The sequence below is a fragment of the Mauremys reevesii genome, linkage group 5 (assembly GCF_016161935.1).
Source record: "Mauremys reevesii isolate NIE-2019 linkage group 5, ASM1616193v1, whole genome shotgun sequence".
Classification (NCBI taxonomy): domain Eukaryota; kingdom Metazoa; phylum Chordata; order Testudines; family Geoemydidae; genus Mauremys; species Mauremys reevesii.
In genome coordinates this window covers 125852460-125880259 of record NC_052627.1, presented here as the reverse complement: position 1 = coordinate 125880259, position 27800 = coordinate 125852460, and the positions used below count along the sequence as shown (strand labels likewise).

The 27800-nt window shown below is 45.9% G+C and overlaps 1 protein-coding gene across 1 annotated transcript; it reads right to left on the bottom strand.

Moving 5' to 3' along the window:
* On the bottom strand, nucleotides 1-27800 carry RPIA (ribose 5-phosphate isomerase A). The gene is made up of 9 exons (XM_039542367.1): nucleotides 27572-27800; nucleotides 20317-20377; nucleotides 17884-17939; nucleotides 13119-13178; nucleotides 11999-12063; nucleotides 11173-11241; nucleotides 10264-10405; nucleotides 8271-8370; nucleotides 1-1139 (listed from the first exon to the last, which is right to left on the bottom strand). The coding sequence occupies exons 1-9, from the start codon at nucleotides 27767-27769 to the stop codon at nucleotides 1042-1044; spliced, it is 849 nt and encodes a 282-aa protein (XP_039398301.1). The 5' UTR covers nucleotides 27770-27800; the 3' UTR covers nucleotides 1-1041.

The following is a 27800-nucleotide window of genomic DNA, read 5'->3' as shown; positions in this document are numbered from 1 at the left end:
CCTGGCATTACAGCTCTTTATTTCAGTGCCCATAACATACAAAGTGATGACTCACGTTTTTGACACTGTAACATGCAAAGCACCTATAGGTGGAATAGGATACATCAGAAGATTGCCTTGTCCTCTTGCTACATTTGTATCCCGTCCAGGAAGGAAGACTCAATATTCCTTTGCTTTCCACTCTATCCTCCCATGAATCAACCCAGCTGTGAGGTGTGATAAATTGTCTTCATTCCTAACCGAATGATTTGCTGCTAAGGTACCAGACGTTGTTGAAAGCGTCTCAAATATACTTCTGTAAACTTGATCGAGTCTCCAGTTCTGCTCGTGTTTACAAGGATGTCAATCTGGAGTAACTTCACTGATTGGAATAAATCTTGATGGGAGTTACTGCGGATTGACACTGGTTTAACAGAGCAGCGGTTGGCCCCACGGATGAAATTCACTCCTGTGCAGAAAAAGCCTATGCAACACTTCTGTCCTGACCCTCTGCACAGGAGGTAAATTTGACCCATGCAGAATAACTAGGCATTCTGTACAATTAAAAACCATGATGAAAAAAAACCAAGCGGGAGAAAATACAGAACCAAAAGGTTCCAGTAAGGCAACGGCAGGTCCCAACTGGATATGCCCTAGTTTTACATGCTGCATCTTTAATTTTTCCTCCCAGCAAACTAAATAAAAACAATACATTGTGATCATCTTTCTCCCCACAACAAGACACGGTCAGAGCAACCAGCGGGTTCAAGTTCTGTAAGACGAGTCTTTTTTGGTAAATGCTTCTTATAAAACAAAATAAAAATGTTAAAAGCAACTTCTGTTCAAGTGACTCTTTTTTTAAAAATGACAAGCGTTCCTGAACAATAAAAAATAGAGAATATAGTTTAAAAAAAAGACATTCAGTAGCACGTCAGCGGATTCCGACAGTCCTTCTGCCCCGACCTCTGCGGCTGAGCCGGCCGCTCGTTAAGGCAACGTGTCAGGTTGGCACCATTACGACAGCTGTTTGGAAGGCAGGGAGCATCGTGTGGCTGGACTGTGTCAAAGGGCCAGTTTCTCACGGGCGCTGACGGAACCATCTTCCATGCCAAAGTAAACCACGTCGGCCATGTTGATAAAGAGACCTGTCTCCACCACGCCTGGGAATAGAACAGTCACACACAGGTTAGGGCTCGAACCATCTCTTATCTGCCAGGCTTACCCCGGCTGCTCTAATCCTCTAGAATTAGGGACTGTATTATTCACTGTTCAGGCATCCAGGCCAGACGCTCAGAAGGTATTTAGGCATCTAACGCCAATTGATTTCAATGGGACTTAGGCATCTAAATACACTTGAGGACCTGAGCCTCTAAGTCCACTATGGCTTTACAAAATCAGTCTCTGTACTGACAAGCTTATGACATTTATGCTTCTGAACATAAGCCAACCTAGAATTTGATCGCGGGAAGAAAGGGTTAAGAAAAGTTTCCCTATTGGCAGATTATCCCAGAATTCCCCACTACAGGATTTCTTGCACGACCCACTGGAGCAGCAGTACTGGCCACTGTTAGGGAGGGACACTGGACTAGATAGACCAGGGGTTCTCAAATTGGGGGTCATGAGGTTATTACATTGGAGGTCATGAGCTGTCAGCCTCCATCCCAAACCTCGCTTTGCCTCCTGCATTTATAATGGTGTTAAATATATTTAAAAGTGTTTTTAATTTATAAGGGGGGGGTCACACTCAGCGGCTTGCTATGTGAAGGGGGTCACCAGTACAAAAGTTTGAGAGCCCCTGAGATAGACCATTGAGCTGATCTGGAATGATCGTTCTTATGGGTAGGAATAGAACATAGAGTGAAGTGCTTGCTAACGCCCTGACTTTGCAACCAGCTTGGTGCAAGAGGACATCTGCACCCACAGAGAGCCTCGCTAAAGCCAGTGGGTCTCTGTATTGGTGCAGGAATCCAGCTCTGTGGCTCTCAGAAGGATCGGAGGGCTAAGCAAGTAGCCCCACAGCAGTCAGTAAGCACCATGCCCTGAAGCAAACATTGCACAAACACACATCAAGCTTACAGGTAACAGCAGGAGTGAGATATAGAAGGGAAGGGAGGACAAGCAGTGCAGGAGTACTATCAGTGGGAGCTTTGGAGTAGAATGCACGTCTTGATGGCTGTTTCTTTTCCTCTTCTACCTTACGAGCGAGCAGCCTTTTTGCAGCAGGGCATGTTTTACAACAGAAAATAAAGGAATCGCTGTCACAACAGAGACAAATGGCACAGGATTTTCACTAGCTGCATGTGAAACCAACAGGTCTCTGCTGTGGAACTCTAGACAGAGAGTGACACATGGCAACTTTCACCAGTTTATTTAGATTAGTTTGACTAGCATCGCTGCCTGGGGCTCAAGGCTGATATCAACTGACTGCTGGGAGCCAGTGCAGAAAAATATATTCAGACGCAGTGGAATGGTGAACATCAAGACACGGTGTAATTCTATTCCCGTTGGAGTCGATGAGAGTTTTGCCATGGACATCAATGGGCGCAGGATTTCACCCTGTACTTTTAACTGTAATAAAACAATATAGATGATCCATGTACAGCAAGTTACAGGGAGCAGATACAGAGTATAATTCACTTCCAGATGCTGACTGCGCTGACACTGCCCCTGCCACCTGGTGTTTTATCATCCAAAACCCAATCCTGCGAGATTCCCCGGCAGCGGGAACTCAGGGTGCCCTGCACCTTGCAGGATCAGAACAGAACGATTCCAGTGCCCTGCATGAGAAGGGGAGGCTGGCGGAGCAGGGCAGGGCTTTTCACTAAGGAGGGCGTAAGATCCGCCTATGGCTTGGCTTTAAGGAGGTGGCTCCCCTGATTTGCCAGGGAGTTCTAGGTGCAGGGGAACACAGGAAGAGGCAAGAAGGTGAGAGTGAGACAAGACTACAAAGGGAAGGGGGGTGGGGAGAGAACAGAAATATAAGGTGGCAGAGTAGTGCAGGGCACTGAAGGAGCAGAAGGGGAGAAGCCAATGGAGGTATCCGGATGTGGGGGAAGGACACCACACAAAGTCCATGCAGCAGAGGGAGGCTATTTAAGCTGCAGTGGTTTGGGCAGACTGCAGGGGTGGGTCAGATGTCCCAATGTGGAGCTCCTCCACGCAAAGATGGGCTAGGAACCAGATTAGCAAGAAGACAGGCCTTATCACTCGGAGACGAAGGATTAGTCCCTCTGGCTGTGATTCCTGCAAGCCCTAAAGAGGGGCTGGGTTTCATCATCGCTTTCTGCTCCAGGCCTCACAGCAGAAGTAGGTTTCTGCACTAGGAAGTGGCCCCTGATGCTTTCATAATCCAGTGCTAGCCTGGGCCTGACAATCTATGGAGCGGCAAATAGCCAAACTCACCTGGAATATACTGGAATTGGAAAAGGTTCAGAAAAGGACAACAAAAATGATTAGGGGTATGGAACAGTTTCCACATGAGGAGAGAGATTGGCATTAAGAAGACTGGCACTTTTCAGTTTGGAAAAGAGACGACTAAGGGGGGATATGATAGAGGTCTATAAAATCATGTGGAGAAAGTAAATAAGGAAGCGTTGTTTACTCCTTCTCATAACACAAGAGCTAGAGGCCACCAAATGAAATTAATAGGCAGCAGGTTTAAAAACAAACAAAATGAAGTATTTCTTCAGACAACACATAGTCAACCTGTGGTACTTCTCTGCCAGAGGATGTTGTGCAGGCCAAGACTATAAGAGGGTTCAAAAAAGAACTAGATAAATTCATGGAGGATAGGTCCATCAATAGCTATTAGCCAGGATGGGCAGGGATGGTGTCCCTAGCCTCCGTTTGCCAGAAGCTGGGAATGGGAGACAAGGAATTGACCACTTGATGATTACACCTGCTCTGTTCATTCCCTCTGGGGCACCTGGCATTGGCCACTGGGGGAAGACAGGATACTGGGCTAGATGGACCTTTGGTCTGACCCAGTATAGCCGTTCTTATGCCCCAGAGCCAATTACTTCTGGGGAGGGAGGTCTGGAGTTTTCCCCACAAGGCTGCCACAACAAGGTGAGAGACTCTTGGGAGGCGTGAGATCAAATAATTTATAATGGTTCAGAGCATGAAAAATAAACCGGTGAGTGGCCCCTTTACAGAGACACTCCCCCCCAACAGAACTGCTACTGAGCCCACCAACAACAACCAAGGATTCTCATCACCGTCACCTCTGATGTAGGTATGTCCATAAGCCCTGAGTCAGCAAAGTACATATGCTAAAAGTGAGGCTGGTGCTTGAGTAAGCTCACTGACGGCAACAGGACTGCTCGTACGCTTAAAGTTAGAGCCATGCTAAGTACCCTGCTGAATCAGGGCTTTAGGGACGAAATCACAATAGAGAAAATTGTGCAGAGTGGTACACTGGGTTTAAACTATATGACCAAGATTAAATTTCCCCATCCTTGATTTAAAAGGCAAGTTACTGGGCGCAATACAGGAGGAACTAGATGAAATTCTCTGGCCTGTGGCATGCAAGAAATCAGACTAGATGATTTAAAGGTCTCTTCTGGCATTAAATATCTATGGAAAAGTATCAGAAAGAAACCACCTGGCAACCAGTTGCATTATGAGCGAAATAATGAAAGCTGTATTTGTAACAACAGGCCTCCAGACTCCTTTTCCCGAAAGACGCTGCTGTGCTCATCCCGACAGTATGAAATGAATGGCGTGTATTTAACAGGTCTCTGAACAGAGTCATGTTCACTTGTAGCACTGAAAGTCAGATGCATTTTTTATGGCTGGAGAAGTGTTAACACTGATACCATGACCAAATACCAGTAAAAATTCCCCTGTAGCACCCTTTTCATCTCCTGCCTCGCATTGTTGTACACAGCTTTGCTGGGTGCTGTTAAACAGCTGACACACCTTCCTCTAGAGTGGGCTCCATTCATGGCCTGTGGAAGTGATCCCGTAATTTGTACACTAGTTTAATTTTGCTTTGGGATGAAAAAGGATTAAGAAATGCAACACACCAGGATTTTGTTGCCATTAATGGTTTCAATAGCAAACATCAATTAGGATCCGAGTAACCTCACACCTCTTCCATAACACCCCATTGCATGACCACACACTTCCTGTGTAAGGCCCCAAGGCTGCAATACACAGCCAGCGGGCAGACTGTTGCACTGGCCCATGCACAACACACTCCAGGACTGGGGACACTGTTTAACCCAGAGAAAACACCCATATGATGAAGAATTATACCCAAGAGTACCTAGTATTTTCTTTTAAGTAAAATATAATCTTTGCGGAGAGGTTTTAATCCGTTTTTTGCAAACCTGATGCTCAGTCGTGCGTTCTCCTGCACAGAGATGCCAGCCTTGCTCTGAGACTTTTAGAGATGTTTATGGAAAAGAATCAGGGAAGTTGCTTAGATCATCAGTAAATGCCAAAGGTGTGAAGCCAAATACAGACAGAGGTTTGGGGGTAGCACCTTGACTGCTTGGGCTGCATTTTAGATGCACTTCTGCACATGTGAAAGTAAACAGAATCTCCCCCTCCATCCCCTGTCTATGGCCAAGGGAGAGGCCTGGGTGCCTTGCACCACCCCTGGTTGCACCCTTGATCCAACCCCCAAAGAGGGAGATGGGGCAGACTGGCCCTAAGAAAGCCGTCCTCCTATGCTGCTTAGGGCTCTTAATTACACGGGCCAGTTCTGGGCCTGAACCTTCTTCTCAAGATGATCCTCCTCCTCTGTCACGTTCCTGCGCTCTTCCTCTGGTGCCTCCTCCTGCCCCTCTGGATTCTCCTCTCCCCCAGACTGTGCAGCGATGGTGTGACAGGAGACAAGCCACAGTGATTGTCAGTGGGGCTTGGGGCACTGCTGGAGTCACTGCCCAAGCCACAGGCTGTGTTACACTCTAACTGCCCCGGGCGTTGTCCAGCAGGGCCCACCTGGGGCAACTGGAGCACAACACACAGCCTGTGGCTTGGGCAGTGAACCCAGCAGCGCCCCAACCCATTCAAAATGGCTCGCCTATCAGACCCTCACCGCGCAGTCGGTGTATGCACCACAGGGGCGTGGTGAAGAGCACCCCCAGCCGCCACGGGACTATTCACTGTGCTCGTCAGACCTCAGTGGTGGTGAGTGACCCGTATGCACACGCATACACACTCACAAAATACGTGTGCACTTGCAAAATTAGTTGATTTAAGCCTGAATTACGAATTTCGTAATTACATGTAAAATCGGGAAAATTATGGAAAATTCGGGAGGGCTAGCATCTCTGCACAGCACGTTTCCTCCCAAGTATGCCACACATAACGAGCAGGGCTGCAGAATTGAGTTTAAATTACTTGTGTACCATCTCAGACAAATTCTGTTCGGAAGAGATGAATGAAACAATGCTGCCACCTGGTGGATGATCTCATAAATACGGATATCACGGGTTTTTTTTAAAATACAGGCGAGTCTCATCTTACATGCATTTAACATGCGTGAATTCAGCTTTGCGCAGTTGGCAAAAACAAAAAAAACAATAAAAAGAGAACAATTTAAACACTGTTCCTGTAGTGCGGGCGATTCTGCCCGCCATTACACTCAATGTAATTTTGACTATACGCGTTTTTCGCTTTATGCGCTGACAGCAGAATGTAACCCCAGCGTAAGATGGACTCGCCTGTAAGTGTAATTTAAGTCAAGGTAAAAGCAGTCGAGCTTCCTAATGGGAGTTTAAATGTACAAGTTTTCGGTTTTATTTTATTTGACCAACGAAAGGTCACCTGACCAACCCCTTTCTGAGTTATACAACAGTTAAAAAAAAATTCTCTTCCTAAAATGAAATCACTGCCTGAAGCTCTATGGCTGTGTCTGCACTGCCGATGGGAAGCGGAATTCCCAGCTCACACGGATGTACATGGGCTAGCTTTGATCCAGCTAGCGCACTAAGAGAAGGACTGTGCTGCGGCAGCACAGGCGGTGACTCAGACGAGACGCCCGAGTGTGTACCTATGATCTTAGTCGGGATCGTACCCTGGCCGCTAGCCCAAACTGCCACGGCCACAGTGCCGTGTTTAGCCAACTAGTCGTGTGTACGTCTACCAGAGCTGGCAATCGCACTCCCCCGCTTCTATGCAGAAGTACCCTACAAATCACAGCCCAACTTGTGACTTCATGGCCACTGTAAACCTTTATACAAATGAGGGTGAGATTTTCTTCAAAAGCACCTAAAAGTGAGTGGGTCTACATAGATTTTGTATCTGTCTAACTGTGTCTGTTGGGATGAGATTCTTTTACCAATAGTTGTACCAGTGCAGCCCCCAGCATGGATACTGTTATACTGGCACAGCTTATTCCCCTTCTGCATGGGAATAACTATGCTGGTACAAGCACCTTTACACTGGTATAAACTGCTTCCGCCCTAGGGGGATTGGACCACTGGAACTACCCCGGTGAAATCAGAGCCCTACTGAATGTGTGCAGAAAGGCCCTCGTAGGGGCACAAGTCACGCCAACTCTCAATGGGGCTTCGATGCTTTTGAAAAATCCCATCCCAAGAGTCCATCAACGTTGCGATAAGGAGCTCCTACCTGACGCAGCATAAAGAGCATTCGAAAAAGATTAGGATCTAGTTCTCCTAATGAAGTTACAGCGCTGTAAAGTCATTGGCATCGATGGACACCAATGTAACTGACATCTCACCACTCAAGCTACTCAAGCATTTGCTACCTTTAAGCATGCGAGTAGCACCCTGGTATTTCCATGTTTAAAATTAGGCAAGGGTTTATGTATCTCACTGAATTAGGATCTTAGGCCTCATCTGGACTAGAAAGTTTTGCTGTTTTAACTATATTGGGATAGTTAAAGTGACAAAAACCCATCCAGGATGTACAGAGTTTTACACTAGGATAAGCACTCTTATGCCATGATAACGTATTCCAATTCAGGAAGCAAAATATACCACCCCTAACCAAGAGAGTTATAACAGTATAACTTCATGGACTCATAGATTCTAAGGCCGGAAGGGACCATTGTGATCATCTCGACTGACCTCCTGCATTACACTGGCCAAAGAACGTCCCCTAAGTAATTCCTAGAACAGATCTTTAAAAAAAGAAAATAAAAAAGAAAATAAACACCCAATCTTGATTTCTAAATTGTCAGTGATGGAGAGTCCACCACGACCCTTGGTAAATTGTTCCAATGGTTTATTACTCACACTGTTAACAACGGATGCCTTATTTCCAATGTAGACCAGACCTCAGGAACTCAGTAATTTTTTAATCTGAGAGATTACCTGGTATCATTTTTATAGCTGTGTTCACTTCGTTCCACTTGTGGACCTTGTCAAACTTCCAGTCCAATATGAAATTCCCATTGTCTGTCACCACGGGACCCTAGGCAAAAAGATGTGCTGTTAACTACGTTGCAAAAAAACTTTTTTTTTTTTTTTAAACACTCAGGCACAAAGTTGGCTGCCCTCACAGTTTTCCATTAGAAATAAATGTCTCAAACAGAACATTTAAAATAAAGAAAATTGCTGTTATTCAGCTGTGTCACTGCCCCACTCATTGTTTTGCACCAGGTGGGGAGGACGACAACAACAAAAAACACACACACAACTATACACTTTACATCAAAGTGTGTGGGGCTGTGGACTATGGAAAGCACCTAGATACCTTGGTGAATGTGGGACTAAACGTATGTTCTTGTGAGATGAACCTGCTCCCACTGTTGTCAATGGCAAAATTCCTACTAGCTTCAGCAGTGCAAGGACAAAATGCTATTACAAGGTGTTTAGTCACATTCTACACAGAGGCTGGAAGACACAGCCCTTAATTAACCAATTTAAGCATGATAAGGGGATGCTTTTCATAGAGTGACCCATTTCGGTACCCTAAAAAGGGTCTGTCCTAGGCCGTTAGAAGAGCTTCAATGCAAAACACCACCACTATTAATAATGCTTATACCAAAAGGTACTAATGGGGACCATGAGAGGAGTCTTGGAGCCAAGGATAATCCCTTCATTAAGGCCAACAGACATGTCCAGTACTTTCTCAGGCTCAACAGAAAGAGCAAACAAGTCCCTTCATGTAGTAAAAACAGCGAGGGGCTGCTGCACTAGACCTCATGACACATCAGGGCTAACCCTTGTGGAGGGGTTGCCCTGTTTGCAAACATGAGTGCTAGCATATTGGTTTGCCGGAGAAGTGTGATCCTGAGAGAAAGATGATGGACAGATGTTCTTGGGCACAGAGCTCTTTGGAGCAGCTGACTTGGGCATTCTGAAGGACACCACATGCTGCTGCCTTCTAGGTAACAGGACTTTATTTATAAGAAATGTCCACAAACAAGATGACTTCAAGAATAGACCTGACTCATCTCAGAATTTCTCATCCTAATGGAAACAAGCCTGCAAGGCACCAAATACAGGTGAACCGATCAGGTAAAATGGGAAACAATACATGATATTAAACACTATATTGCTCTTTTAATCCTCACCCACTAATTCTCACAAAGCACCTGTTAAGTAGGCAAGTATTTTACAGATGAAGAAAGAGAGGACCAAAAAAGATAGGTGATATTCCCAGAGTTGCACAGTTGAGTCAATGGTAGACCCTAGGAGTTTGGCACAGATCAAGGCTTAAATTCAGCTGGAGCCATCCAGAGCACAGCTGGTAAATATTTTCGAGCCCACAGAGCCCTGGGGCACCCACGGAGGGACTGAAGCCTCAAGCCACCCGCCGGGGGAGCTAAAGCTCTGACACACACACCCTACCTGTTCTCTAAGTTAGTTCAAGTCTGCTTTTTTGAAGTCCAATGTCCTTATTCTGCTGCTCTCACTCCTTTCTTTCCTTAGAATCTTGAAATCTATCACTTCAAGATCACTTTCATCCAAATGGCCTGGAACCTTCAGATTCACAACCCATTCCTCCATTAGTCAGAATCAAGTCTAAAATGGCTGTGCCCACTTCTGCCACTTTCTGAAACAAAATCGTGCCCCCAATATATTCCAGAAACATATGGAGCACACATTGTGTTTTGCTGTCTCACTTGAGACACTGTAAAAGGGCCGGAGTTTCAGAAGGGGATGCTCCGCAAGTAGATGCCCAAAGTCACTAGCCACTTTTGAAAACTTAAGCCAAGAGGTTTTTTGTTCTTTTATAAATATTCAAAAGCACAAACCATATATTCGCACACATTATCCCTCACATTTCTGTTTTGCCACACGCCACGCACACCCATGTGGGGGGGAGCAGCCTTCTTCAGAGACCTTTGATCATACTGACCGCTTTCCGAACAGCCATTCTCAGCTCAGCAACACCACCAAACTTCCTGGTCAGTGCTCTGGTCACTGGGACATAAGCCATTGGGATGACTTCAATGGGGATTCCTTTCTTCCATTGCTCCCCAAGGTTCTTAGAATCTTTTCTACAGGAAATTGGTTTTAAACAGGATTAATATTAATATTACAGCACCTAAAATATAATAAAATAATGATACATTACATAATAATACATAATACAATAAATAATAATAATACACTCACATATAAAGCTCCAAACGGCACAACATCTAAATCCTTTAGGGGAAAATTCAAAGGAACAGCAGAAAGCCTAGTGCTCCATTCAAATCCTCCTTAAGCCTTTTTTGAGACAGATTCATAGATCTTAAGGCCAGATGGGATCATTAGATCATCTAGCTTGACCTGCTGTATAGCACAGGCCACAGGATTTCATCCAATTACCAACCTGAGACTTGTGCAGAAAGACTGCAGGCTAATTTTCTATTATCCTACAGATGTAAGCAGAGGGGGAAGTTAGCCCAAGAACAGATGACGATGCCCAGCCAAGTTGGAAAGCTGGCCAGGCAGCTGGGCGTACCCACTCCCAAAGGCATGGGTACAGAAAAATTCTGAAGCGAGCACGTTCTCTGGGGAACTCTGGGGTTTTGCAAATTTGGGAACTCTGGGGTTTTGCAAATTAAAAAAAAGTCAAATTCAATTCATGAGGTGTCAGTAGAGCTGGGCTTACTTAGGCCTGGTCCTGCTCCCATTGACATCGAGGGCCAAGCGCTCACTGACAGCGCTGGAAGCAAAATAATGCGCTCACTCGGTGAATGAACGCACATATTTAGCCATGGCTGAATTTGGCCCTCTGTCTCCACCTTGTGGGAATGAAGTGCAGTACATATTTTACCTGTAGTCAGCAACAACGACGAAGCATTTTGCATAGCCTGCAACTATCTTTTCCTGTGTCAAGCACCCTCTGTGAAGAAAATTAAGTAAACACATTAAATGGGCCTTGTCATGCTTGGGTGGACCCAAAGGATGACAGTATCTCTTACGTTCTCCCCACTCATTCTGGAGGTTGTTTCACCCCCTTCCGCTTCCCGTAAACCTAATGTAAGTTAGTGCTTGTGAAAGGTACCAGACTGATAGCCATGGTCACTGGGGAGATGGCAATCAGCCAAACATACTAACAAGCAGAGTCTCTGCCCAAAGGGGACTTAGCACAGAAATCCAGGCCATGAAGACTGCTCTTTCAACCTCTACAGATGGTTCAATCAGGCCCAGGGTGAGGCACAGTGATGGACGGGCCAATATTACTATACCTGCTGTGTGGATACCCAGGGTGTCAGTCTGACACCCTTCAAAGCACTGAATTCACATAGAATCCCAAGAACACAAATCTGCTCCTGACTGATCTGCGTGAAAGGATTAAGAAGTCCCCACGAACTTTAGCCAAGCCCCAAAGCAATCACGGCTTGTATCACTAGATGGCGATGTTGCTCCAACTCCCACCCCCTACTCCCTTTTGGATACTGGATTATAAACTCTTTGGGTCAGAGATTGTCTCTTACTAAGTTTTTAGACAGCGCTACACACAGTGGGGCCCTGATTTCAATTTAGCCCTCTCTATACTATCATAACAGAAACATTTTTAACAACACAAGTAGTTTAATCTATTTGTTTAAGCCTGGCTGCAGCATTGCAGCTGTAAGCAGATACAAGGCACTGCTTACCCGCCACCTTTGATAAGGCTGAGGTCAGAGTCCACTTCGTCAGCTCCGTCAATGGCGACATCGAGCTGTGGGAAAAGAAAACATGGCTTGGAAACCTTGGGAAACAAATGTGCTTGTCATGAAAACTGTCATGAAGCAGGCACCTGCTGTTTGCACAGCTGCACTCAGCCCCACAACTCATGCATCCACTAAGAGCTGCCCACATCTTACTGCACAGAAAAGTATCCTAATGCCAACAGGAGGTCCGATACTACATGGAGAGTTTAGTCAACACCAAACTGAACCCAAAACACTCTTGGAAACCATCACTGATTTCTAGATGGCTTCTTGAGTACGCTGAAAACTAGCTCTGGGTACACTCAAGGCCAGATGGCTCAATACAAGTGTCTCTTGAAAACAATTGCACACAGATACACAGGCACAGCTAAACAGCAGGCAGCCAGCAAGTCCAGCTATAGCCTATCACACCAGGCATGCTGCTGATCTGGTCTAGTCTTGTTAGACAAGTAGGGACAGTATGTGAATGGGAAACTCCCAGAGAAAATGCAGGTCCTGTAGGAAGTGGTGGTGGTGGTGACTCAGCAGCTAGCACTGTTCACTCCAGATCAGTGCTGGACTGACATGCAGCATGGGGCAGGGAGGCTGGGCTGCTAAAGGTGCCACCGAACCTTTACCCAGGGAGTGATTGTTAGCCTCTGAGTCCTGGCAAAATTCCAACACGCAATGTCTGGCCCTTCTAGGTTACTTCATTTTGTGTTTGTTCAGGATTAGGGAGTGGATTTAGCGCTCATGAAACCGAGGGAGTCAAACAAATCTGACAGAACAAGCTTCCTGCAGCTCAGGTGCTGGATCTCCACTCTAACCTGCACATCTTTCAGTCCATCCCTGGCTCTCTCCTGAGCAGACCCTCAGTCGGTTTGTGGTGCTGCACTGTGAGCAAACTAGGACTAAAACACAGCAGGCTCATTTCCACCTGCGCCCTAGCTCACAATCCAAACCCGGGTCCCGAGAGCCGAAAGGGGAGGGCGTTATCTCAACACACCAGCCAGATCCTTTCTGCAGAAGAAGTTATCGACGCTCCACAGATACAGAAGTGATTTCATTTCTACAGTTCCCTTACCTCTGGGTGCCTGTCCAGGTCACTTAGGGTTAGACCATTCTGGAGGATCAACTGACGTGCCTACACAATGAAAACAACACAAACATTTTGTTGATAATTAAAAGATTCTCTAATAATGGCACAAACAGCTCAAACTCCTTTTGTTGGTGTCCCAGCTCCAAAGTCTGACCGAAGAGACGGCTTGGGCTCTCCAGTCTCAGTTTCCAAAGGCATCTTGTCCTGCAGCAGGAGCAGGAGAACCAAGTAACAAGGAGAAGTCTCCTTTGCTAATTAGAGACTGGCATTCCGTAACAATGGGTATTAAAGCTGCTTTGAATTAGTGAGCGGGCTGTATGTTAGGATTCCTGGTTCCTCCTCCTGCAGGGCACCATCAGTTCCCATTGACTTCAGTGGGAGTTACTTAAATCCTACAAGATCAGGAAAACACTAGGCTCCTGGGTTCTACATTTGTCTCTTCCACAAACTAAGCCACTGTGTGACCTTGGATGAGTTGCCTTCTCTGTGCTTCAGTTTGCACCCCTCTGTGCAATGGGAATAGTAATATTCACCCCATAGAAGTGCAGGGAGGTTTAACAGTTGGAAAATGCTTTTTGTTGCTACATAGAAAATCATTTTTCTTTTAAAAGCGAAATTGGGGAGGGCGGGAAACCAACTTCCCTGACAAAGACTGGGGAAGTCTCCTGGATTCTGTCACGCTTTGTCATGAGTCTAAGCCCCCCTAAGGAAGAGTGACTTTCTGTCCCCTGTACTGGCTACACTATATAGAGGTTTAGGAGTCTGCCGCCATCCCTTTAATTCAAGCAGAAGAGGTTCCTGCTTATAGACCCAAAGGTATCAGGTTCAATCCTCATCCAGGGAAGTGTTATAGCAAGTTGCATTACCTGAGCTAAATACATCCCTAATATAACTTCGGTCAAGTCAAATGCTCCTGGTACACTTTTGAGTATTGTATAAAACAATGGCAACACCGGGGATGTATCAGCCTCCCTGCAGTTTGAACTACTGCTGACATGTCCTACTATTTAATTTTTGTTCTTTTGTACCAAGGCTAAGACACTTCTTTAAAGAGTTCCCTGATTTTATTCTCTGTTTACTCAAATGTTTAATATTACAGTGAGATTTTCCTTTAAACCTTCCAGGCCATATCCTGAGGAAGCAAGAGAGGCAGCGGAGTTCCACTTAAAGTCAATGGAGCTACATCATGTGAGGACCCAGATCTCTGTATTTGCCATGCATGCAGGTCTCAGGAAACGACAGCATTTGGGAGTTATTCGCTCCAGTGGGATGGGGAGGCTGAGTTCACAGAGTCATAAGCAAGTGCAGAGTTCTCGTGACCAAGAGATAAAGCAGCAGTAACGATATGGCTCCTGCACATACGTCAAGGATTGGAATGAGACTTTCCTTATAGGTACACAAAGGTTTCCTAAGCGTAGCAAGACAGACATGGAACTGCCCAGCACTTGGAATCTCACTGACACACAGCCTGCTTCGGCTCTACAACTGCTTTAATTAGGCGGAACCCAGAGCTCTCCTCAGTATTAGATGGAGACCTACAGTTTGTTGCCAAGAAACAGCCCAGTTGCTAGGTTATAACCCCCTAGGAGGCTACCCAGATGATCAGTACACGCACAACTCAAAAGGAAAGGGACACAGATACACAGGGCCGGTTCCCAATCTTATACACACAGGTTTGGCTCCACTCATTTTGATGGATTTACACCAGTGTTGGGGTGGGTGGGTTTGATTCAGGCCCACTGACACTGATTCTCCTCTGCCTTACACCTCATGCAGTTATGTACATATGGGGAAGTGGAAGTAAGATGCTGCCACACTGATCTGGTGGTGTTTAGTGCTTACTTTGCATAAGGAGCCAGGCAAAATCTGTTCCCATGTCTCCAGGTGTCAGACCCCCGAAATGAACAGGCACCTCAGTATGCACCTAGTTACAAACCTAGTGTCCAGGAAGCTGTCGAACATTTTTTATTGTTAATTTTATTGTGTAAAACAAACTCCATTGGGGTGAATGGTCATGATCATTTCATAACATATCTGAATTTAACTACACACATGGGGCCAAATTGGCTCCTATAACAATTCTCCTGGAGTCAATGGATACACACCAGGCATGAATCCCATCCTGCAGGGTTTTATCCTGGCATTTACCCTTATAACTCCCAAAAGCAAACTCTTCATTTTGAAGGTACAGGGTAGGGGAAACAGGAGTCAGCTTCTCCGTCCCTACTTCTCTATGCTAGATAACTCCTGTACTAACCCCTTAGCCATCCATAGCCAGGAAGCAGAAAGGAGAGTTTTGTATAACTCGTACAACATTTAAAGTAGTGCCTAGAGTCCCCCAACTGAATTTGGGGCCCCATTACATTAGGCACTGTACATACACACAGAAAGAGACACTCCCTGCCCTGAAGAGCTTGCAGTCAAAAGAGACAACACAGACAAAGTGTGGGAGGGGAAACTGAGGCACAATGTGGTGAAGTGACTTGCTCAAGGTCACACAATCGATCAGTAGCAGAGCTGGGAATAGAACCCAAGTCTCCTGACTCCCCGTCCAGGGCTCTATTGGCTACACCTCCTTAACATATGCATATAAGCATCTGGGTAACAGTGAAAAAGAAAAGCCTATGGTAAAAGACAAGTGAATTGAATTTAGAATATTGTGCCAAGTGGAAGGACTACATTAGTGTAATTAGTTTTCACCTAAGACTGTAAAAGAATTATCTTGTCTCAGTGCAACCCACATGGTGAGGCCAGCTAAGAATTGCAGCACACCCATGCATGCCGTACTGTCCTCTTCCCATTTTCTCCAGGCAGTCATATGACACAGCATGCTTTCTCCCATGAGCAGGGTCTGCACTAGATTCAGCTACAACTGTTCAACATGGTTCCTGTGAGTAAGCAGAGAGCAATAAGAAAAAGTTCCATCGCTGATACTGGAACGAACACAGAGAACTACAGCATGTGTCTCTCCTACAATTCAGAAAGATCTTGCTCCTCAGCAATGAAAGGCCAATGTTCCCAACTGTAATGTTCCACCTAAAACCACAGTGCAGCCTCTCACAGCCACGCTTCACGCCGGTAGACTGAAGAAGGCTGTACACATTCATTTTCAATTCATTGTCACTGTGAAGAAGTAATATGGTTGAGGTCAAAAGAAATTTACCCGTGTTTCTAGTTAGATCATATACAGGTGGGACAAGCGTCAATGTTACCATTTTAGGGAAATTAAAGAGACAATATCAATTAATAAAATCACTTCTGTCTGAATTTTTTTTCAAATACATTGTTGCATATAACACCCTAGATCGCTCCAAATGAAAGATTACAGACGATACATTTTTCTTTTTCTTTTTTGAAATAATTACTTTGTGCTTTTGGCAGCATTTTGTGTATAGAGTTTATATTTCACTCTTTCAATGAACATTATTATTATTAATTATTTGTGTTACAGTAGCATGATTGTGTCCCCACTCTTGCTAGGCACTGAATGTGACACATCTTGCAACGATGATGAGTATTGGTAAATTCCAAGCTTTCAATACAGACCTCACATGCTACATTTTATGGATAAATACTATGAAAAGAGGGTATTACGCATAATGAGTTTATCAGATCTGAGACAGGAGTTTCTCATAACAAACAGTGAACCCTTTGCTAGCTGGCACCAATGGGTCTCTGTGTCACACTGAACACATACATAGCAGGAGAGTGCCCCTGCCCCAAAGAGCTTGCGATGCAAGCAAGACAGACAGAGTGTGGGAAGGAAAACAGAGGCAACAAGAGGTGCAGTAACTTGAGCAAGGTCTCAGAGCAGGTCAGTGGCAGAACCAGGAATAGAACTTGAGTCTCCTGACTTCCAGCCCAGTGACCTATCCACTGGGCCACACTGCCTCTGCCAATGGTCTGTTGCCCTTCCTGTCTCATGAACTTGCCTGATGACATCACTCTCGTGCCATGTTCCAAAGGGGAAGCACACCGTGGAAGAACATGCCTGTGTATTCTCATTTCGTTATTAAGGAAAGGGAGGCACAGAGCAATGAACATGATTTGCCTAAAGTCACACAGGAACTCCATGGCAGAGTCAGGAACAGAACCTAGTTCTCCTGACACCCAGTCCCAGTGCTTCCACAAGACCTTTCTTCCTCTCTCCAAAAACATTTCTCAGCTCTACAGCTAAGCTGGTATAAAGCATGTTCCCATAAAAGGTTGCACAGCAAGGGACAGATTAAGCTGATTTATTTTCAGGAGCTCCATGTGCAAGCCAGCTACGTGTACTTCCATATCCTCTTGTGCATGTGATCCCACCCGTGCAGCTCAAATGTTACCTCTCCCAGAGCCTGATGCAAAGCCCAGCTAATTCAGGGGGAGTCTTTCCAATGGGTTTTGGACCAAGCCCCTAATTCAACACAATTCATAGCTTTTCTCTGCAGCCGGAGCCATGGAGCAAGCTGTATGGTAACTCAGACATCCCGCTTGTTGTCTGAAACTCCACACCATAAGCTTCTCAAAAGGTGCATGGGTTTGTTGTGAATCTCAACTCAGGGCAATGACTATCCACCACTCCATCTGAAGTCCTGGCCATGAATCTGCGCTGTAACCTAGCAAAGTTCTCCTTTAACTAACTGGGGCTTTGGGCAGATTTACAGTACCAGCTAATTCAGAAACTTCCCTAGTGTTTCCCTAGACTGAAGAATGTAACCCCAAGTGTCTTAACCATAAGAAAGGGCCCCGGAGGGGAGAATATTTTTACCTGAAAAGATGTTGGGATGCAGACAACATTCAGATTCTCCTGTTTAACTCTCTCAGCTGTAGGAAGAAGCAGAAGCATTAGTTTGCTCAGCGAACAATAGAGCTAGAGAAAAGTGAAACAAGTTTAACTTTAAGAAACTTTCGTTCAAACAGCCTCTTTGAAACATTCCAGTTACTTGGGCTTACCTGTATTTGCAAAGAAGAGTCAGGCACAAACTACAAACAAGTGTCATCCTGTGCTGGATAAACTGTAGCTTCTGGTGACAATCATGTTTAAACAACTTCTCTGGGTCAGCCTATGATGAAAAGGCTAATGACCCATCTCATATCGGAGCAGTAGAGCAAGCAAGAATTGTGCCCAGTCAGTAAAGAATAATTCATCACCTAGGGAATTAAATCCTATATTATACACATTTTACTGCACTCCTTGTAAACAAGAGAGCTTTAGGTGAATAATAGCAGCTGTCTGAAAGATTTTGCTGCCTCAGGGCTTCATATCATGTATAATAAAATGCATTTAAATATATGGTAGGGGAATGACTAATGGAGCAAAATCCAGTATTTCCATTAAAAAAATTAAACGTTTCCTTCCTGAAAGGATGAACATCTATTATTAAGATAATAGATGGTATTATGGACATATTAAGATAATTCTCTAATAAATTTTTTGGCAAAACGCTGATTCAAATTTAGGCAAATCCAACAGCCTGACTGCGTGAACATGGGTAAGTGCTATCTAATGGCAACAGGAGATGCAGGCAAACTCCTCACCTGTTCTGATCATTCAGAAAGCCCTGCTTTAGGCCCCCCACTGCTCAAACATAAGGCCAATGCCACAGTGCTTTATAAATGTATTCATGGCTCAAAGATTTGGTTAAAAGCAGAGCAGCTCTGATATTGAGCCACAAAACCCAGAAGCAGATCATCCAATTCCTAAAATACCTCATAAGTATTAAAAACTAACACAAACTCCACCCTGGAACCAATAAAATACAAAAAATGTACACAAGTGAGTATCTCCTCGAACTTAACAGTGACTTTTGCTCTCTCCCATCTTCTATTATCAGCTGTGCTGTTAGGTCTCCACTTAGGTCTCGATCCTGCAAACAGCACTTGCTCACATGCATAATCCGACTGAAGTTCCAGTCAATAGATAGTGCCACCAATAGTAGTGCAAGTTGCCAAGAAGTATTCAGAGTCCTGATGGGCGGAACAGTCCAAACTCTCATTTGGAACAGAGGGGACCTTATGCTGCTGAGCTAACAAACAAAAACACAAACAGAGCTTGTCCAGCAGTCCCAGTTCCCCATAGTGGGCTGGTTCTGTTTCATATGGGAGGCCAATAAGAGACAGCTAATCATCTTGGCAACAAAATGTGGACAAACTGCATTCTAGAATTAAGCGTGTTGCAAGTCCCTCCCTTCAAGAACAAGGGGCAGACCCGAGCTGACTGACTCAAAAAGGTTCTACGGCGATTGATGAGCATATCTGACCTAAGGTTGAAAATGAGCCCTGGCCTCCTGCCCTTTGTTAACCCATAGAACGCTGCTTGTACCACATGCTGCACCTTAGGGAGACGCAGATGTATAATTAAACTGGTGCCCACTTGCTAAAGTGTTACCTGGGGTTCTTTCAACCCAAAGCTCTTGTGCTCCGTGCGAGGAGGTGTCAGGAAATAAATCAGGGGAGACATGGCCATCCGACCGATAGATGGCTGGCACAAACAGGACAACACAAGAGTGCTTTCACCCCTGATTTATTTCCTGATGCCACCTCGCACAGAGTGAAAGTTACCAAGAGCTTTGGGTTGCAAGAACCCCGGGTAACAAAAGGGTCGCATTACTCTAATAGTTCGCCTATACACAGCACTTTATGGGACAAACCCTGCCCTGACTTTCACCCAGTACCATCAATGGAGTTGCAGGACATATGAATTACAGTAGGATTTAATGCCACATCTTCAAAGCACCACTGAAACATTAGCCTTCCCGACATCTGAGAGATGAGGGAGTAACGTTACTCCGATTTTACAAATGAGTCAACTGCTGAAGAATGGGCCAGTCCCTTACCCTAAGCCACACTGTGGGTCAGTGGGAGACCTGGAATTAGACCTTTATCTCCAACCTGTGCACAATTCAGGAGACTGATTTGTCTGGCAACAGCAGCGCAGAGCTCAAGTCTAATAAAAGCTACAGACCAACAAACTCATTCATTCTTGGTGATGGCCTTTACAATGAAACTGAGGCACAAGGACTGGGTTTACTTTCTGCCTCAGATCAGATGTGCTGACCGATCAACACACCCACAGTTTTTAACTGCAATCCAGCAGGTAGGGAGGCATTACATTTCACTTCTCCAGACCAGCGTTCCAAATTAGCTGGGGCTGCTGGAGCAGAGGATTTTCCTTCGGATGGAACCAACATTATTACCATACCTAGTCGATGGACAACCGGGACAATTGTAGAGCCGCTTCCAATTCCCAGGACTTGGTTATTCTGCAAACCAGAAAAAGAGAGAAGAATGTTTTCATAGCACATTACGGAAGGCTCCAGTACAGGGAGACCACACGTCCCATTTGGGCTCAGACAGTCCCCCTTTTAAGCTCTGTCCCAGATGTCCCGATTTTTTTGTCAAAACGAGGCATTTGTCCCATTTGCTCTTGCAGCAGGTCTTGGGTGACAAACTCGCAAGAGCAAATGGGACAAATGCCTGTTTTAGCAAAAAGATTGGGCCAGCGGCAATGCCAGGCGGCTCGAGGGGGGCTCGGGCCAGCGGCGACTCCAAGCAGCTGGAGCCAGCCCCACATGACGGTGTTCCGTTTTAAGTTGAGGGAAATATGGTCACCCTGCTACAAAAGAATATTTTCTTTGCTTCTGCTATCAGAGTCTGCACAACTCCTGCAGAAGGACCCCCCTGCTCAGTGATTCAACTGATACACAAAGTGATTCAACTGATACACAAAGTCGCCTTTGCTTACTTCAGACAGGGAAGGAAAACTACCGCTCTACAGTGGGCAGGGAGACCAGCTTGTCTCTATGGTACAGCATGACCAGGAATTCTAAGTAACATAGGTCAGATACTCTGTATCTTTATCTAGGGCCTGATTTTAAAAGGCACTGAACACACACAGCTCCCGTTGGTTTGGATGGAGTTGTGGGGACTTTGCACTTCTGAAACCCAGGCCCATAATGTCTAGGAAAACTAGAAGGCCTGTCCCATTCGGAGCATACAGGAGCCTGACTAATCCTGCAAAGTAGGGAAAGGTCAGCTCCAAAGACATCATAGCCCTTTGGATGAAGGGATATAATAGTGTAGATCACAGAGGGGTTAAGGATGCCTGGGAAACACTTCCCACTATCCCAGCACTGAAAATCTTCCTGAGGCTTGGGATAAAGGCTCGCTCATAAAATGTTTCATTTTAACCCTGGGTTTTTGATGCAGCACCTTCCTTTAAACTAGCATCTCTGTTTGCAAAGCCTGGTTCTGGAGTAGAGCAGTTCTCGGCCTCCTGTAAACATCCAGCAGATGTGCCTCTTCTCCCCCACCCACACCAGAGAAAACTAACTAACAGCGCAGCTTCTCTGTCTGCCTAATACTCTGCAGGACAGTTGCAGCCTTCAGAGGTTGCCACAGCAGGGGAGGAAGTTGAAATAACCATTTGATGTTGTGTTTCAAGGAAACCACACAGTGAAATACTGTTGCTGGGAACAATATCGCTTGTAAACAGTACTGCTGCCCAAAGCAAGGAAGGCAAGAGCATATACCCTGAAGCAGAGTAGCAGGCCACCCCGTCCCTCACATCCAGAAGTCGGATCCTGTCTGTTCTGTAGATACATGGTGTAACTGAGTCCAAGTCCTCCTCCACAATAGCCCCGTGATGCATTTAAAGCAGGATTTTAGTCTTTCAGCATAGATGAGTTTTAACTGCATAGCCCTGGGTTTTCCAGGACGGTAGCCTGGTTCAGGACCATTCAGTCTCATCTACACATTTCTGTATTATACGATTAGACACGCTGGGAGGTGGTGGAGTGGATGGGTACTACCATGTTGCAATGGCATTCTCTGCACTGTGGATCCACTTCTTATATTTACCTATCACCTGGGCATCTAAGTGTTGATGGGACCTAACGGCCTCCCTGTGCTGTTCTGTGCTGTTCATATAGGAGCAACTTCCTCAGCCAGCATACAAAGCTTCAGTTCATTTGCGGAACTGTGCTAATGCCAGAAAAAGAATCATAGAACGTTAGCTCAAGATTTTACTACAGTAGACCCTAAGAGTTACAAACGCCTCGGGAATGGAGGTTGTTCGTAACTCTGAACAAAGTGTTTATGGTTGTTCTTTGAAAAGTTTACAACTGAATATTGACTTAATACAGCTTTGAAACTTTACTATGCAGAAGAAAAATGCTGCTTTCCCTTTATTTTTTAGTAGTTTACGTTTAACACTACTGTATTGTACTTTTTTTTTTTTTTTTTTGCCTCTGCTGCTGACTGTGTATTTCCGATTCCAAATGAAGTGCGTGGTTGACTGGTCAGTTCATAACTCTGGTGTTCGTAACTCTGAGGTTCTACTGCATTTAGCCACATTCCCCAAATAAGTTCAGCCACAAGTTGCCACTGCTTGGTCCTTACATATTACCTAATGTACAGTTTAATGTTTCTTAGGCCTGGTCTACACTAAAAAGTCAGATCAACCCAGCTATGTTGCTCAGAGGTATGAAAAATCCACATGCATAAGTGACACAGCTAAGCTAACCTAACCCTCAGTGCAGAATTCTTCCATCGACCTAGCTACTGCCTCTCAGAGATGGATTAACAAGAGATGGGAGAATCCCTACCATCACTGTAATGAGTATCTACACTGAATCACTACAGCAGCATAGCTGCAACTGTACCGCTGTAGCATTTCAAGTGTAGACAAACCTTCTACCACTGAATTACATATCAAGCAACCTCCTGTGGCTGATGCGTTGACTGGAGTTGAACAGCTATGGATGGAGCTACTTGCTTTGTGGCCAGTGGGAGCATTGTTGCAGTGTATGCCTGATTGAGAAGGAAAAGAGTAAAGCAGATCATACCCCAGAGGGGTTAAGGACTTAACTGGCCCCTTAAGTGACATTGACAAAAAGTTTAACTCTTTAAATCGGGCCCAAGTTTGGGAGCTCCCACATTATCCCAGCCCACCACCACTCCCACCACCACCAGAGATTCCTCTGCAAAGGGAGTCATGGCAGACAATTACATCTGTATGTTCCCAGTGGTGCCAGCGATGCCACAAAAATGAAAGAGACTCAGTCTCCTAAGTTCTGCTCTACTCCTGCTGGGGGGTGGGTCGTGTGAGGCCAACACAGAACGAAGTTGCAATCCTCACAGGGAAGATCAAGGTCAAGAACAGGAGGAGACGACAGACAGGGAGTTCCAGCCCACCTACACCAATCTAGGTAAGACAAGACATGCATGGTCTTCGCTAGACTAGGGCTATGTCTTCACTGCCCCCAAAAAAGGTGTGCTTTGAAAGCAGGATAACTAATGTGCATTAGCTACGTTGCTGTAAAAGCCCAGTGGAGCCAAGGCACTTGTAGTTTTTACCACAACGTAGGTAGGTGAGGTGAACAACGGGTAAGGGTACGGTATAGTGTTAATAGTGAAGACAGAGCATAGTCAAGATAAGACCTAAGAAAGGAAAAACATGTTGGTCCTAGGACATGAGAGAGAGACGAGGTAGGTGCAGTAATATCTTTTACTGGACCAACTTATATTGGTGGAAGGGACAAATTTCAAGCTTTACAGAGCACTTGTTCAGTCTGGAGAAAGTAATCAGAGTGTCTCAGCTAAACGTAAGATAGGATAGATCATTAAGCATAAGGGCTCACACACGCTGAATTAGACCACTTAAATGCAGTGAGCAACTGAGGGTTAGCCGACAGTAGGGTGTTTTGGCAGGGTCTGGTGCTACTTTGAGTTGGTGTGTCTTGGTCTGTGAGGAACTTGCTTCTGATGATGTGCTTGGTGAGAGTGAGGAATTGTTTGAGGGCCAGAAGAGGGGGTTCGTGAAAGATTTCTTTCAGAGGGTGGTCTCCATCAAACATGGTTTGTAAATGTTTGATGAGATCCCATGTGGATTCCGGTGGTAGGTGACAACTAGAGAGCATGGTCAGCAGGGTTTTTTTTCCTGTACTGAAGCAGGTTCTCTTGGGGTATTTGGGTGGCCACTTCCATGATGCAATCTTCTTCTCTGGTGGAGTTTCCTTGTTTAGAAAAGGCAGTCTTAAGTGTGTTTAGATGTAAATCCGGGACTTCCTCTTCGGAGCAAATTCTGTGGTATCTGAGTGCTTGGCTGCAGATACCAGTTTTTTCTGGTGTGCCTGGGATGGCTGATGGATCTGTGTGGGTAATGGGGTGATTGTGGATTTTTTGTATATACACCTCTACCCCACTATAATGCGACCCGATATAACACAGGTTCGTGTATAGCGCGGTAGCTGCGGGCTCCGGCGGCACTTTAAAGGGTCCGGGGCTCCGGCTGCTGCGGGGAGCCCCGGGCCCTTTAAATCTCATTGGAGCCCTGCCGCCGCTACCCTGGGGCTGTGGCAGCGGGGCTCAGGTGGCGCTTTAAAGGGTCTGGGGCCCTGGCTGCTGCGGGGAGCCTCGGGCCCTTTAAATCCCACTGGAGCCTTGCCACTGCTACTCCGGGGCTGCAGCAGCGGGCCTCATTGGCGATTTAAAGGGCCCGGGCTCCCCGCAGCAGCCGGAGCTCTTTAAATCTACCTTGGGGCTGCGGCAGCGAGGCTCACTGGTGATTTAAAGGGCCTGTGGCTCCAGCTGCTGCAGGGAGCTCCTGGCCCTTTAAATCACCCCTGGAGCCTTGCCACCCCTACTCCGGGGCTGTGGCAGCAGGGCTCCACTAGTGATTTAAAGGGTCTCGGGCTCCCCAAATCACCGCCGGAGCCCTGCTGCCCCCACTCCGATATAATGGGGTTTCAGCTATAACGCGGTAGAGATTTTTGGCTCCCCACAACCGCGTTATAAGGGGGCAGAGGTGTAGTCATTTGCAGGGTTCCACTTTTTAAGTGAATCGTCATGTCCTTGAATTTGATCTTGGTGTGGGAGCGTCTAGAGAGAGAGTCGGATGGACAGGTGCTGGTTGTTGAAGTTGTGGTGAAAAGCTATGAAGAAGTTTAGGTCATCCGTCCAGCCGATTAAAATGATTAAGGGCATGGAACAATTTCCATATAAGGAGAGGATAAAAAGACTGGGTCTACTGGGGGTGGGGACAGCAGATTAATATAAGTCTATAAAATCATGAATGATATGGAGAAAGAGAATAAAGAAATGTTATTTACCCCTTCACATAATGCAACAACAAGAGGTCACCCAGTGAAATTAATAGACAGTCGGTTTAAAACAAACATAAGGATGTACTACTTCACACACACACAGAACCTGTAGAACTTGTTGCCAGAGATGCTGTGAAGGCCAAAAGTATAACTGAGTTCAAAACAATTAGATAATTTCATGGAGGATAGGTTCATCAGTGGCTATTAGCCAAGATGGTCACACATGCAACCCCATGCTCTGGGTATCCCTAAATCTCTGCTGCCAGAAGCTGGGACTGGACAACAGGGGATGGATCACTTGATAATTGCCTTGTTCTGTTAATTCTTTCTGAAGCACGACACCCATCACTGTCAAAAGACATAGGCTAGATGGACCATTAGCCTGACTCAGTATGACCCTTCTTATGTTCTTAAATGTGAAGCTGTGGAGGGTAAGGATGAAATGGATGAGTTTAGTGTCATGTATAGAGCATTTTGGGCGGATTTCCAGGTGCTGCACTCATCTTGTAGGTATCAAGGCAGGCAGCGATGCCATCATGGTGAGGGATGTTGGTGTACAGGGAGGTGATATCCATGGTGGCAAGTGTGGTGTTCTGGAGAGATTGTTACGGTTGTGGTGTTTTGAAGGAAGTCAGTAGTGTCTCGGAGGAAGATGGCCCTTTATGCTGCAGCTACGCCATTGCAGGGTAGATACTTCCTACTAGTTAATCTATTTCTCCGAGAGGCAATAACTAGGTTGATGGAAGAATTATTCTGTCAGCCTGGCCATGTCTGCACCAGGGATTAGGTTAACCTAACCACGGCACTCAGGACATGAAATTTTTCACAGCCCTGAATGAAGCAGGTATGTCCATCTAATTTTTAAGCATAGACCATGTCCCAGTTATGGAACAGGACTCTTTTGTACAAGTGCTGTACAAACGCTAAACAAAAATATGATCTCCGCCACAAAGAGCTGACAAATCTAAGGCCCTGATCCTGCAAAACACACATGCTTGATTTTATTAGCATGAGTAGTAATCAAAGCTAAGCATGTGCATGTTGGCAGGATCAGGGCGTATGACTAAGTTCTGCAGGGCAAGGACCATCTTTCACTAGGTGTACGTTCAGTGGTTAGCACAACTGGGCTCCTGTCTCAGTCGGGGGCCTCTAGGCACTACTGTAATACGAATAAATAATAATAGGAATGAGGAAGTGTGTTGCTTAGTGTTGGGAGACTAATTAACAGTGACAACTACACTGGCAGCTGCAATGCCCAAAAATACAACTTAAAATGCTCCCCTTAAAATGCTGAGCTCTCCGCTTCTGATGTGAAAAGAACAGTGAAAGGGAGAACCCATGCAATGGCTCCTACCAGTTTATTTACTACTGTTAACAAAAGACTTAAGAAGCAACTCCTACAAAATTAGACAAGGCCACAACCTGTCTTAACTTGCAAGCCAAGTCAGACCATGCATTTTAACCAGCTACAGGGGAAGCCAGAAAAGCCTTGAGAGCTTTCCTGGACACAGAACAAATAAACTAGTCACATTCTTAACTGTATTCTTTTCCCACTTTAAAAGGACAATGCTTAAGTGTTCTATTTTACCAGAATAAAGAGCACGCTTAGTACACGGAAGTCTCAACTCCATAACAGCAGTTCTGATTTGCTGGAGGATTTTGTTTTCAAACTGATTAAGGCTCAACGTGTTCCAGACAGGCCTGTACCAAAAACAGATCTAAAGAAGGTGCTGTTCCTATGTGATCTTCAACAGGTCACTTAGGGAAATTGAGGCGGAGCAGCTATCTGTAGAATGTGGATAATACTTTACTAATTCACAGAATTGTTGGTCCTGTAACAGACAACTTTTCCATTATTTGCTTGGTGCAACTGTCCCCCAGAAAAGGCACAAAGCTGAAAGGGTTTTTTGTTGTATGCAGTGTAGCCGCAGTCATGTGGGTCCCAGGATATTAGATAGGGGGTTTGTTAATACCCTTGAAAAGCAATCTAAAAAGAAGGAAAAAATGAACGAGGCTTGGCAGCAACCGTGCAGGCACATGGGCAACAGGCACATGGCCAGAGCTGGGTAAAACTATGCCATCCCCCCACAAGGGCAGAACCCCACCCTGCAGCAAAATCCCCATACTCTTTGCCCATATGCATGTGTTAAAGTGCATAATTATTTGCACATTCACTTTGACAGGCATGTATGCAAAGCATTTTGCTCGGGGGTAGGGGGTCACTTTTACCCCTCCCGGGGGGGAGATCTGGTGCAGCCCTCCCAGATGAATGGAAGCTGCTGCAAACTCCGGGGCCCGCCCTTGGCGGCGGCGGGAGGGGGTGGGGGGTGTCTTTGGAGGGTCTCCGCTCACCTTCGCGTGGTTATCCACGGCTGCCCAGGCGGCCGCTCTCTTCGCCTCCTCGGACATGTCGCTGCGGCTGCTGCTGAGCTGCCTGCGCGGCGGCAACGGCACGTGCGGCAGGGCCCAGCTCGCCCCACCTCCCGCCCTTGCTCCGCCCGGGGGCAGCGCACCCAGCAGCGCCCTGGCCAGCAGCCTCCCGCGCCGCATAGCGAACCCCGCCCCCCAGGCTGCCCCACGC

Excerpts from the sequence above, each read along its gene's own strand:
- RPIA (XM_039542367.1), bottom strand. The coding sequence starts at position 27,769 with ATGCGGCGCGGGAGGCTGCTGGCCAGGGCGCTGCTGGGTGCGCTGCCC. Across the intron at positions 20,378-27,571 it reads CCGTGGATAACCACGCGAAG|AATAACCAAGTCCTGGGAAT; the intron begins GTGAGCGGAGAC and ends TCTGGTTTGCAG. Across the intron at positions 1,140-8,270 it reads AGCTATAAAAATGATACCAG|GCGTGGTGGAGACAGGTCTC; the intron begins GTAATCTCTCAG and ends TTCTATTCCCAG.